At 58.6% G+C, this 12,894-nt stretch overlaps 1 protein-coding gene across 2 annotated transcripts in view; it reads right to left on the reverse strand.

Moving 5' to 3' along the window:
* Positions 1–2,283: 2,283 nt before the first annotated feature.
* The window catches only part of CAPN5 (calpain 5), a 57,919-nt gene continuing 47,308 nt past the window's right edge, over positions 2,284–12,894 (reverse strand). For both annotated transcript variants that reach the window (XM_059930748.1, XM_059930749.1), the window contains exons 6-13: positions 12,054–12,247; positions 11,296–11,373; positions 9,654–9,849; positions 8,884–9,006; positions 7,558–7,754; positions 6,529–6,644; positions 5,856–5,992; positions 2,284–4,901 (exon numbers count right to left, since the gene is read on the reverse strand). In XM_059930748.1, the coding sequence (XP_059786731.1) occupies positions 4,719–4,901; positions 5,856–5,992; positions 6,529–6,644; positions 7,558–7,754; positions 8,884–9,006; positions 9,654–9,849; positions 11,296–11,373; positions 12,054–12,247 (1,224 nt within the window). In that variant the 3' untranslated portion in view covers positions 2,284–4,718. The remainder of the gene's footprint in view (positions 4,902–5,855; positions 5,993–6,528; positions 6,645–7,557; positions 7,755–8,883; positions 9,007–9,653; positions 9,850–11,295; positions 11,374–12,053; positions 12,248–12,894) is intronic.

Below are 12,894 nucleotides of genomic sequence, written 5' to 3' on the forward strand. Positions count from 1 at the left end.
CCCCCTCTTCCTCTGTCTTGCTCCGTGACTTGCTCTGGGGGTCGCTCTGGGTCTTGCAGTCTTTCACCGTGTGAGTCTCTCTCTCAGTCTCTCCCTTTCCTTCCTGCCCAGGGCAGCTCTCCGGCCGGCACTGCTGCCCTCTCCTCCCCACTCCAGAGCCTTCCCCCGGGAGGCGGAGTCGGAGGGCCCTTCGAGGTCTGGGTGTCGTGACATCAGCATGGGAGGCGGGCTGTGCTGCCCAGGGCCCTGGCGGAGCCCTGGCCGCCCAGCGGGGAGGCCGGGGCACTGGGGTCTTTCTCGGCTGTGCTGCCGACCAGCACCAGCGTGCGAGCAGGCCCAGAGCCACTCATCCCAGCCTCAGCTGCCTCCTGTCATTTGCAGTAATGCCCACCACCTGCTCTCAGCACCTGGGCAGGAAACCTTGTTCTGATCCCGACTTGGTCACTGATTTGCTGAGTCTTGGCCCCTGCCTGCTGTCTGCCAAGACTGTTTCCTTCTCCGCAAAATGGCTGTTTGAGACTCAGAGCAAAGGACCAGGCGAGGCAGGGCAGGAGGTAGCAAGCCCTGCCTCCTGGCCCTTTCAGCCCCCCTTGCGCCACACACACACACAGACCCCGCCCTTGCCCCAGGCCACTTCCCGAGGGCTCGCCACAGATGCATCCCCCTGAAGTTCATCACTTCACCACTGCCCCACAGCTTGTTCTGGGGGCTGGGCCGCGGGATGCCTGCCGTCTCTAATCATCCAGGAAACCTTCTCGAAGCAGCTGACTGGGAGCAATGCTGCATGTACCAGGGACTCGTGCAAACTGAGGTGGAAAATGCGATTTTACAGTAGGGGAGGAGGGTAAACGAGGAAGAGAGTGAACAAAATGTTCGTTATTAGCGTCAGCGAAGACAGTGCCACCGAGGACTCCCTGTTGAGACCTGGCCCTTGCACGTCATGGCCCTTCGCCTGCAGCGACCCTGGCAGCCGCCCCAGCCAGGCAGGCCTCTCCAGGACAGGTCTGGCCAGGGCGGAGGGAGGTACTCTTTTGGATTCTCTGTAACTGGGTTGTGCCTGCAGCGAAGGGGCCACCTGGCTGCCACCCAAAGGATGGGGTGGGGGACCCAGGGAGGGACCAATGGCCCAACTGCGCCACCGCCTGGGCACGGCTGCCCGATGGCGCCCCCTGGAGAGCAAGGCTGAGCATGCAGCCTCTGCCTGGAGCAGCGGGTGGGAAGCGACAGCGCTGGGACCCAGGCTCTGCCAAGGCTGGGGCTCCCTCTGACCCGACGATCCTGACCCCTGAAGACCCCTGGATGCTGGAGTGTGCTTGGCCGGGTGCCCATGACCGGAGTTGCTCCTGAACACTGTCCCCACTGCTGGACTCCCACCTGCCGTCCGCACTTGGTACCTACCATCCCTCTAATCATCTCTTGCTGAGCCGGCCAGACTGGGTGGGCGAGTGGTGTCAGCCTCACACAGATGGGAAAGCTGAGGCCCGAAGAGGAAATGGTGCCCCAGGCAGAACGCAGGTCTGAGCTGTGAGGGATGGGCGCGGAGTGGCGTGGGGGTATGTGGTCCCCGCCAGATGCTGCCCAGCTACAGCTACTCAGCACCCACCAGCGGCCAGGCACTACGCTAAGGTGGGCACATCATTCAGCACATCCTTGTCTCCCAGTCTTATGAGGAAATCTTGGTCTTAGTTCATTTATTTTTCCCTTACTCCCCACTCCCAACCCAGCCATCAAGTTCTGTCCACTCTACCTCTGAAATCTCTCTGGTTTCTCCTCCCCGCCACCCCCGGCTTTCTGGCTCGAGCTGCCATCATCTTCCCCTCAACAGCCTCCACTCTGATCCCCTACATCCACCTGTACCCCCATAAGCCCATCTCCTTTTTGGCTGCCCTTCATGCGGCTGTCCCCCCCTCTATTCCACAACTGGCTCGGGGAGAGGCCTTCCTGCCCCCAGCAGGCTCAGGGAACACCCAGTAGCTCCCACGCTGCCTCGCCACTGGTTCTCTGCATGTCTTCCCCACCAGTTTGTACATTGCCCCGGAGCAGGCACTGTGGCTGCTTCCCCCGCCCCCAGTGCCTAGGACGGGACTTGGGAAAAGGCCAGGTGAAGGGACAGCTGAATGACCCCAATGATGCCAGCACAGTCCCACCAGGCAGGCATCAGGGTCCAGCCTCAGCTGTAACTCCCTCATGTGGCTCTCTAACCAGAGGACAGTCACCCAGGCCTGGGAAACATTCCCTTCATTGTCCCTTATCCCCAGAGGGACAGACAGACACAGGAAGGCCTTTCTGGAATTGTGGTAACATTTATTCTGAGAACAGAACAGGTCTCCACTCCCCTGACCCTGCACTCGGCCCTGCGGGGAACGCAGCCCAGCTCGGGGTGCTGTGGGGCAGGGGCCCTACCCATCTGCACATGGGGACTTGAGGCCCCCGTGGGCTGCAGGGCGCACCAGGCAAACAGAGCAGCTGCTCTCCCCACTCACCCTCCGGACCCAGCCTGAAAGAGCTCCATCCTCACCTGCCCAGTCCCCAGGGCCTCCTGGGGACCAGGATCCCCACACGGCCAGGAGCCAGCCTGGCCCACCAAGAGGGGCAGGGCTGCCGAACCACTTCTGTCTGAGAAGGGAGTCGAGGGACACAATGCCCGGCCCCCAGGCTGAAGCCCACACAGGTCTGCCAGCTGGTCCTGGTTTGCCCCCGTAGCCCAGGTGGACATGGCTGAGCAAAGACCCGTGTGTCGGCCCCAGAGGCCCCAGGCTGGCTTATCCGGCCCTCGACGCTCCACCCAACTCAGGAGTCTTCCTTTCAAACAGACACTGAGAAGTGGTGATTACATGACTGTGTATAGTGTGTACGCATACAAAGATACATAGAGAAAGGGTATTGTTTTGCCCTTATACAGCACTTGTAAGTAAGAGTGCTGACAAACGATAATCACTGGCCCCACTTTGCAGAGGGGGAAATCGAGGCACAGGAGGTTTAAGCAACTTGCTCCTGGTCACACACAAAGTCCTCACCCTAGGTTCGGGTTCTTGAGGAGAAGTCCCAGCTTTTTGAGAAGGAATCCTTTTGTCTTCCTCGTCATTCAGTTCCTGGCCCCTCCCGCGACCCAGGGCCAGGACACAGGAGCAGAGCCAGCCAGAGCGAGGGGTCAAGAATCCAGCAAAGTCAAGAATCCAGCATATCCAGCCAGGACACTGCACCCAAGAGCCAGATCTGGAGCTGAAAAGTCAGGTTCCCCAAAGGAATTCCCAGCAAGGCCACAGGAATTCCTGATCTTGAACCAACTGGACTTTTTCATTGACTTCACCTGGTCTGGAGCCTGAGAAGGGCACAGGAGAGATCCAAAGCTGGTCACAGCGCCAACACTCTCCAAGAACACAGCAGGTGCTGGCTTGTAAAACATCCAAGTACAAACCCCCATCTTCTTCATCCACCTCCAGACCTCCTCTGAGAAGGTATGACCTCGCCATGTCCCTCCCCAAGCAAATCAAAATAAAATCAGAGGATCACAGGAACTGGAGTTTAAGAAGAAAAAAGGGTTCTGGCTTTCACTTTTCCTTTAAAAACCCCTGGTTAAAATTGAGAGTTAAAACGGAAAGAATATAAAACGTTGAGGACTAAAAGGAGCGTTTTGGTCCGGGCAGCAAGAGGGTTATGGCTCCTCAGCTACGTTTTGGGGGGAATGTTGGTGGAAGGGCCTCTGGTCAGACAATGGATTTACCATCTCCTGTCAAGCCCAATGTGCAAACTGATGCCAGCGGACCTGAGACCACCACTCCAGAGTCCCTGCTCCCGGGAAAAGCCCAGGTCTTGCAGCAGAGGGGGTCCTGGGGGCATGTGCCTCCCCTCAGGTCTCTCCCCGCCTGGCCCACTACATCAGACACACTCCTTCCCGCGTCAGGGCAGTGGAGGCAGGACGCCCTTCCTCTCCACCACCTCTCCGGGGACCCTAAACCAGAGGCTGGGAATGCAATCAGAACCTAGAAGGAGAAGGTGGCTGCAGCTCCTCTGGGCGTCTGTATCTGAGAGGACCTGAGAGCAGAGGCGAGGCCCAGGACGGACGCCGGACCTCGCAGAGCTGCGAGGAGAGGCCCGGCTCCACATGGAGTCTCATGGGCATCGTTTATTCATTTGGCAAATCTCCTTTGAATAAATACATGATGGGCGGGTGAGTGGGTGGGATTCGAGAATGGACAGATGTCACCTGGACATTTCCCAAATTCTAGCCTGGGCAGGAACCCCAGAGCCAAGAGTCCTTTCAAGGTGGCTAGAAAACCAGATGTAGGTGACAAAGAAAGCAAGTCTTGGACACTGGGGCAGGCCTGGGACACAAGGGGCAAGAGTGGGCCTTGGGGATGTGGCAGTTTGTGTGTAAACAAGTGACATCTTCTTGGCACTCTGCTGGCAGACAGCAGGGCCTTGGGAAAAGGTTTTCAACGGATGGAGTCCCTTAGCCATGGTGGCAGTTGGGGTAGGGAGGGTTATTTTAAATCTCAGGCAAGAAGACTCCTCTATGAGAAGGGAATGCTTTGGGGTCCTCGGGACACTGAGGCAAGTGTCCTTGAGAGGGACAGAGACCTCCCAAGGTCACACAGCAAGTCAGTGGAAAAGCTGGGAAAAGGACGCCAGTGTCCCGGCTCCCAGGCTGGTCCCTGGCCTGGTTGGGGACATGCAGATGGTGGTGAGAACTGTGGGTGCAGGCAGACGGGCAGGTATCAGATGGCCGTGAGGGAGGCACTGCTGAGGACGCGCACAGCAACGGTGCCCGGCAGGTCGCTGGGCTGCCGGCTGTTGCGGTCTCGGAGGTGGAGGGTGTGCAGGGCCTGGAGGTCGTCCGAGCTGGCCTTCAGGTACACCTGGCCCAGGAACTCATCCTTCAGGACTCGGTAGTTCCAGATCTGGAAGGAGACAGAGGATGGTTGGGGGCCATCTCCAAGACAAGGACTATGGGTCTGTGAGGGCTGCTGACAGCGGCGGCAGAGCCCTGACTCCCCTTCCTGTGATGCAGGCTGGGCTGAGGAAAAGGAGCCCTGCATCTGCCTCACCATGGACCTTGGGCAAGGCCATGCCCCTGCCAGAGCCTCAGGCTTCCTCCCATATGTCAAAGCTCCCCTCCATGTATACAGTTAAATCTGTCATTATTAGCTCTGATGTTGACCTTGGGTGACCTTGGACAAGGGATACACCCCCTGCTCTGGTTTCCCCATCTTCAACATGAGGTTTGGATCAATGGCTCCTAAGGGTCCTTCCAGCCCAAACATCTATGGGTCTGTGATTTGATCCGGTAGGACTCAGTGTTAAAAAACTTGGAAACCCTACAGTAGCTCCCCCAGGATACCCGAGCGTTTGTTTACAGATGGTTTCTCACCGGGAGAGATGCTGGCCTGGACTCCAGGGACACAGGGCTTCTTGCCAATGAGCTCAGAACTGTGGTCCCCTTGGCCTGAGAGGGGAAGGAAGCCCGTGCCCAGGACCCTGGCTTTCTGATCCCCTGCTCTCAGACAATAGTCACCCCCACCATCTGCCACCAGGGGAATTAAAGGAACAACTCCCAAGGCTTTGGGGCAAGGTTGGCAGAGATGACCACTGTCCCTGGCCGGGATTCTGACCCTGCTGTGTTCCACAATCCCTACAGCTAATCCAACTCATCAACCCCACAGAGGGGACTCTGGGGTACCAGGAGGGGCAGGCAAGAAAATTCCCTAGGCCACACCGTGTCGGAGACAGAGTGGGAACCAGAACCCAGTGTTCCTGGGTCCCTGTCAAAGGCCCTGCCATGCTGGGCCCAGCCACTCTGAGTGCGGAAGCATGAGGCGGGGGGCCCAGGAGGGACCCCAGACAGGCGGGCTCACCTGCACAGTGATGGGCTGGCTTGGCTTCTTGCGGTAGAAGATGCCTTTCACATCATACTCAGGCGTCGAGGTGCCTTTCTGCACGGCCGAGCGGACTTTGTCCCCCTCACTCTTGATGATCACGTAAGAGTTAGCCCCTAGAAAGAGGGAGTGGGCAACGGGGTGAGGGTGGGGCTGGGACAGGCCCCGGATGAGACAGATGTCTGGAAGCAGAAGCCTGGGCTCGTGTATTCAGGAGAAGGGAGACCAGAGCCTGGCCAGCTCCCTAACTTCCAGAGGCAGGAGGGGGCATGCTGGTAATCTCTGGTCTCCAGACCTTTACCCAAGCTGTTCTCCCTGCCCGGAGCACCTTTCTCCCCTACTTTCCTTCACCAGGCTTCATACCTTAATACCTCCTCAGCCTGGAGAAAGGCCCCCACCTCCAGGAAGCCTTCCCTGAGCCCTCCCTCCTAGCTGCCTGTCCCTGTGTCTGACTGCCCTGCCACACTGGAAGCTGCCCAAGGGCAGGAGGCAGAGCGTGTTCTTCTCTATACACCCAGCTTCATCCCAGGGCTGGGCCCAAAGTGGATGTCAGGATGGGTTTGCTCAATGAGTGAGAGCAGGAGAGCTCTGGAGGCTGTGTCTGTGGCTTGGGAGGGGAGGAGGGCTGGGGGTTTTCTCCAGGCAAGCTCACCTGTTGGGGAGTCCTTGAGACCAGTGGCCCCCAGGACATGCACCTGGGTCACCTGCTGGGGGTAGCCGCACAGGGAGCTCCAGCAGGAGCGGGGAGGCTCATCCAGGCGTAGCTCCCTGATGCAGGGCAGAGGAGAAGAGGCGGGAGGTGATGGAGAGGGTCCGGGAAGACGGAAGGTCAGGGGATTCAAGAAGAGTGGGGCGGGGGTCAAGAGCAGTGTTTAATCCAGACAATGCTTGTCTCGGGCAAACAAACCCCCATAAGCTTCCTGCTGCTCCATCCCTACCCAAGGGTGCCCCCTCCTCCCCCAAGGGAAAAGCAATGTACTGAGCATTACTGTGTGCCAAGCACTCTGCTGGGATGTTACAGGTATTATCTCTAATCCTCACAAAGCCCTGGGAGATAAGTGACTGGCACTCTGCCCATTTTACGGATTAGGAAGCATCAGGATCACCGGGGGAAGGGGCTTGCCCAACACAGCACAGACTGGCGGGACCGAGGTCCGCTAATTCCACAAGCTGCCTCCCCAGTCTGGGATGTGGGCAGGGAGCCCCGGCTCTGGGCTGCCTAGCAAGGCGGGAGGGCAGTGTGCGACGCACAGGTCTGCACTGCAGCAGGGATGGGGATGGTTTCAGGGTCCACCCAGCCGGACTCTGCCACTGGTGGCATGGACTTAGAAACCACCCCCAACCAACGTCGATCCCCAGTTCTGATCTGTAAAATGGAGGGGTCAGGCCTCCCACCCCAGGGTTCAGGAAGAGCAAACGAGATGAGTGAAAGCTTCTTTGTAAACTGTGAAGCGCTCTGCACACGTGAGCAGCTGCTCCTTCGTGTGGCCAAGAGAGGCTGGGACAGGGGAGGAGGGGAAGGGAAAGAAAGGGGATGGATGCTAGTGTCAGGCCAGGCAGGCTGGAGGCCCAGGCTCCACGGCTTAGGACGACACTGAAGGTCTCTGGGCTGAAGACTGCGGGCCAGCCTGGTGTGGACCTGGGCCCTGCCAACCCAGGCCCCCAGCCAGTCCCCACGCACCGGCAGTTGGAGGGCACGTCAGTGAAGACTCGGAGCAGGAACTCGCCAGTGTGGCCTGGCTCGAAGGTGGTGGGGATGATGACGTAGCGGCCCTCGGGCTGCTCCGTGCGCAGGAAGACGCTACGCGAGTTGATGTAGATGGAGCTGGCGGTCCTGTGCTGCAGGCTGTGCATGCGGTACTGGCGGTTCTCCTCCACCTGACGGGGGCGGAGACACCGGGTCACACAGAGCCCCTCACCCCACCCCGCACCCCACGTCTCCCCCTCGTTGCCAGAAGAGGCATATCTACAGAGTCAGAAGTACATGAGCATCTGTCTGCCTAGGGCTGGCGGGGCGGGAGGTGGATGCAACTGGGTGGTGGCGGCTAAAGGGTGCGGGGTTTCTTTTTGGGGTGATGGCAGTGTCCTAAAATTGACTGTGGCGATGGCTGCACAACTCTACGAATACACTTGAAGTGAGCGAGTCATATGGTATGTGAATTATATCTCATAAAGCTATTGAGAGGGGTGGCAATGGGAATCCCCCTGGTGACAATGTCTGTGGGGTTTCTGACATCACAACAGAATCAAGTATCACTATCTGCCCAGGACACAGCATGTGTCCATGAAATGACATCACCAGCTGCCGGGACATGACGGACAATTCCTGGAATAAGTGCCATGATAAGCTATAGTCACATCAGCGAAGGTCCTGTCACATCAAAGTCACAACGTCAGCACGCAGTGAATGTTCCAACATGCTGATGTGAACAAACGGTTATAATACGACCCAGCACATCAAATGTCAGGGCCTCGACTCAGGCCGTGGGCATAGCACACGCACGTGGTTTCATTAGGTTCTTGGTGTCTGACAGGCCCACGCTGCCCCGCTACGCTGCGTGTCATCACACACGGGGCGTCACAACATGCAGAAGGCCTTGGGGCCCAGGCCAGTGGGAAGCCCTCCTGGCTCTGCCCAGGCTGCCTCTTCCCAGTGCCCAGCAAGGCCTCCAACTCAGGGGGGCCAGAGCCCTGAGGGAGGAAGCCGTGGGCGGCCCCCCAGAGCCCAGGCCCGACCACCAGCAATCGTCCCCTTCCCCGTCCAAACAGCCTGTGGGTCTGGGCAAGAAGAAATGAGGCTGAGAGCTCCAGCGGGGCCAATCCAAGGCAGGCTGGGCCTCTGTGGGGATCCAAACAGGACCTGTGTCACAGCACAACCATGGCATCAGCCAATGTGGCCAGGGTGACCGGGGTGATGTCGGAGACCAAAGTGTTCTAGAGTGTTCTCCCCCAGGCCCAGGCAGCCCAAACTCTCCTTACCCAGAGCAGGGGTCCCAGCTGGCCTCACCTTGTAGATGTCGAAGCCAATGGCCAGATTTTCACCCTTGCCATCCCGGCGGGTGGACTGTTTTGGCCGTTGTTGGATGCAGATCAGCACTTCATCTTCTGGCTTTTTGACATCAAAGATGTACTGCGGGTGCAGCAGAGGAAGAGGGACACACGGTGAGACCACACTGAAAATGGGCTCGGTGGCTCCCGAAGCTCGGCCCAGAACTCAGCTGTGTGAACTTGGGCAAGTCACATCACCTCTCTGAGCCTCATCCCTCATCTGTGAGATGGGCTGGCAATGTCCACCCTGCATGCGGGGTGGGAGGACTCGGGGAAACGCTGGCTGCTCAGCTCCGAGCCTGCATGCAGCTGGTGCTCAGTGAAGGCAGACCGGGCGTGAGGACTAGGCGGGTGCCGGGGTCATGACCGAGGAGGCCGCAGGGGAGGAGTCCCCGTGGGGAGCCAGCCTGGCCAAGTTCCCCCAGAAGGAACAGCACTATGTGTGGAAACAAGGGGTTTGAGCCCCCAGCTCAGCCTCTAAATAAAATGTCCCTGTAACTCTTATCAGGGCACTCATTAGTCCTCAGAGCCTGCAGGTCATATTGTGAGGTTGGGGGTGACAGGACCTCCCAGACATGCCCATCCAACCCCGTTGTACAAACGGTGCACCGAACTCCACGGAGGTACAGGGATGTACCCGAGGTCATGCAGGAGTCCGTGGCAGGACGGTGCCGAGGGCCCCACAGTTGCTCAAGGGGCGGGGGGGTGGGGATCCCCAAGGAGGCCCACCTGCGGGTTCTGGAAGAAGGTGTCCTTGTGGTTGATGCAGCCCCCGCTGCGGTTGTGCAGCGGGTCCTCGTGCCGCGTCCAGGCGCCGCACAGCCGGGCCTCCTCCCACGTCTTGTGTATGCTCAGGTAAGACGTGTTGATCAGGCGGCACTTGATGATGTCCGTGAAGTATCGGCACACGTCCTCAAAGGTCATCCTGGGCGTGGCAAGGGGCTGAGCCGGCCGGTCCCCCCCCTCCCCGCCCACCAGCCTGCCCACTCGCCCCACGTGCTCTGCACCACGGCCTACACAGCAAGTGTGGACATGGCATCACACGGACCCTTCACATCTCTTTTGGCTTCAGTCTCTTGCTTTGTAAAATGGGAATGAATCTAACGACAGCTGCCTATCTCACAGAGTTAGTGCAGGAATTAAGCAAAGCAATAACAATAAAAGCATGTAATACAACTTCCAGCAGGCAGGAGTTGCCAAAGGCTGGCCGTTACAATTATTAATAGTATGAATAACTAATGTGTACAGCCCTCTACAGTTTCCATCCATTATCATCCACAGCTAGTGGTGGAAACCCCTTGGTAGGTGAGCTGCAGTGGCCAGGATTTTGCCACACCTCCAGGAGCCTGGGCGGGGGGAAGGGAAGTGCCCACCCACCTTCAAGGGTGCACATGTAAGAGAATATGCACATACATGCATCAAGGGTGAACATATCTGAGAAAGGCCTTAGGAGGAAGCCCTTTCCTGATGAGGGTTTTCTACTGCTATGTTTTAATTCGACTGGCCCCTGAGCCACACTGGGCAAAGTGGATCTCATCCACAGGAGCCCAGACCAGAAGGCCTGGGGGGCCTCCTGCAGCAGCTCCCCTGATACCTGCAGGAGGGGACCTCACTGGGGTGCCAGGATCACTGCCATCTGCCTCTGGATCTGCCTGGGGCCCTCACAACATCTCCCACACACAGGTTACCCTGTATCCCTCCAGGAAGTGGCTCAGTCTCCAAATCAAGTGTCCTGCTGAAGAAAGACACTGAGCCTGGCAAGCAGGGCTAAATGCAGAATGAATGAATGCCGAATGAATGAACGCAGGAGTGAATGAATGCAGGAATCATTATCACGCTCTTTAAGCAAGGCTGTTGCCATCCTCCAAGCTCACCTCCTCACCTCCCTGAACTCACTCTTCCCATCCCAAACCCAAGTGTGCTCTCTTGCCTCTGGGCTGGGTCTCTGTCCTTGCCCACCAAGGGCTCCTCTGCACCCTGAGTCTTAGCTCCTCCAAAGGGCCTCTCCTCTTCCTACCTGCTCTCAGCATCAGGCTGCCAGCGTGCCCTCTGCCCTCTGGTCAATTTCCCACCTGCTGGTACCCTGGCCTACTTGCCGAGGGCTCAGCCTGGGTACCAGAGCAGCCCAGTGTCCCCTGACATGGGCAGTGGGGGCTATGGGGACGAAAGGGTCCATTCTGCCCAAATCACTTTACAGAGGAGGAAACAGGCCCAAAAAGATGCAGTGACTTATCCAAGGCCACACGGCAAGTTGATGGTGGGGCATTTTTAGAGCCCTGGCTTCCGCCTGCCTGTCCAGCGTTTCCTGCCTGGCACACAGGAGGCTCCCCTCTCAGCCCTGGGCATCCGCCCAGGGCAAGTGCACACTCACCAGAACTCGCCGTCATCCTGCACAGTCACACCCAACTTCTCCCGCTCACTCTTGCTCACTTTCTGCCACTCCTCTGAGCTGGGATGTGAGCACAGGGGAGGGAAGGGAGAGGAGTATCAGAGGAGGGACCCCATCAGGGCCACTCTGGCAAGGGTCAGGAGGCATGAGGGACAGCTGAGCACTAGGCCTCCATCAGTGTGGGTGTGGTCGGGGGCACCCAGGGCCATGCCCAGGCCCCTCTCCAGGAAGTCCTGACTGCCCACTCTCGCAGGCAACCGTGGGCTGCCACCATGCCAGGGACCGGAGGTCTGGGAGCAAAGCTGCAGGCTGGGGCCAAGGGGGGACTGACCCACAGTGAAGGGAGCACCTTCACTGGGGGCCTAGGCCTGCTCCTCTCCTGGCCTCACCAGGGCCATTAGCCAAGCACAGGGCAGTCACCCCCATTCCCACCCCTGGTGGCCTCCCTCCCTGCTTTCCTCCCCACTCAAGCACCAGACTGGTCTCTACATCCCCTATAGGAATCAGCTCATCCCCACCTCCAGACCTCTGCCCATGCTGAATCCACCCCCCAACCTGCCTGCTCCAAAGTAAGTCTTCTCCTAATGTCATCCTCCCCCCAAATCCTTTAAGGCCCAGCCCTGGTGCCACCTCCTCCAGGAAGTCCACCCTGTCCTTGCCCAAGCCCTCGTACCCCGGCCCACCCACCTGGGGTCTGCCCTGTGCCTGCCCCCTGTCCTTGCCCAAGCCCCGGGCCTCACGTGTCACTCCAGGGCCCGTTCCACTCCCGCTCGCCCCAGGGGTTGCGCAGGCGGATCATGTCCAGCTTCTCTGACTTGAAGAAGGCCAGCAGGCCACGGCCCAGGCGCACCTTGCGCACATCAGTGATGGCATACGCGTGGCCCTTCACCAGGCCACACGCCAGCCGGGCCTCCATGTCTGCCGCTGTCACTGCCTGTGGGACACAGTTGCTCAGAGGCAGGGCAGGTCAGGCTCCACCTGGAGCCAGAGGCCACACCACCCCCTACAGGACAGGGAGGGAATGGCAGCCCCGCACAAAGGGGAGACCTCATTCCTCTGAGGTTAGGGACTGACCTCCGCATTCACAGCCCTTTACAAAGCTGGGGAACAGCAGTGGGGGATAAAGGAAGGGACCTGAAGTGGGATCGGCCCAGGGCTGTGTGGGAATCGACTAGCACTGGCTCAGTTTTGCAATCTGGTTGTTAAAACGTTAGCCTGAAATCAACCATGGTGGGAGTATTTACACCACAGAAGTCAGCAAACCAGGGCTTTTTAATTTTCCAGTCTTTTATCAACATACCACTGGGTCAGCCAAACCTGGGTTCAAATTCTGCTTCACTGAGTCCCAACTTTCCCACCCAAAACATGAGCAGTCGATGAAATAAGACGATCCTCTTGAAGAGCCCAGGCCTGAGCCAGCAGGCAGTAGGGGCTCCCTCGCCCTTCCCATTGCCTCGCAACTGTGATGCCTTAAACCTTGGCCGAAGGACCTATCACTCCCTTATGAAAGGGCTGAAAAGGGGGATGTTAGTTGAACAGTGTGGGCAAGGCCTTTCATAGTGTAAAGGTTAGGGCAGGGGG

The sequence above is a fragment of the Balaenoptera ricei genome, chromosome 8 (assembly GCF_028023285.1).
Source record: "Balaenoptera ricei isolate mBalRic1 chromosome 8, mBalRic1.hap2, whole genome shotgun sequence".
Taxonomy (NCBI): Eukaryota; Metazoa; Chordata; class Mammalia; order Artiodactyla; family Balaenopteridae; genus Balaenoptera; species Balaenoptera ricei.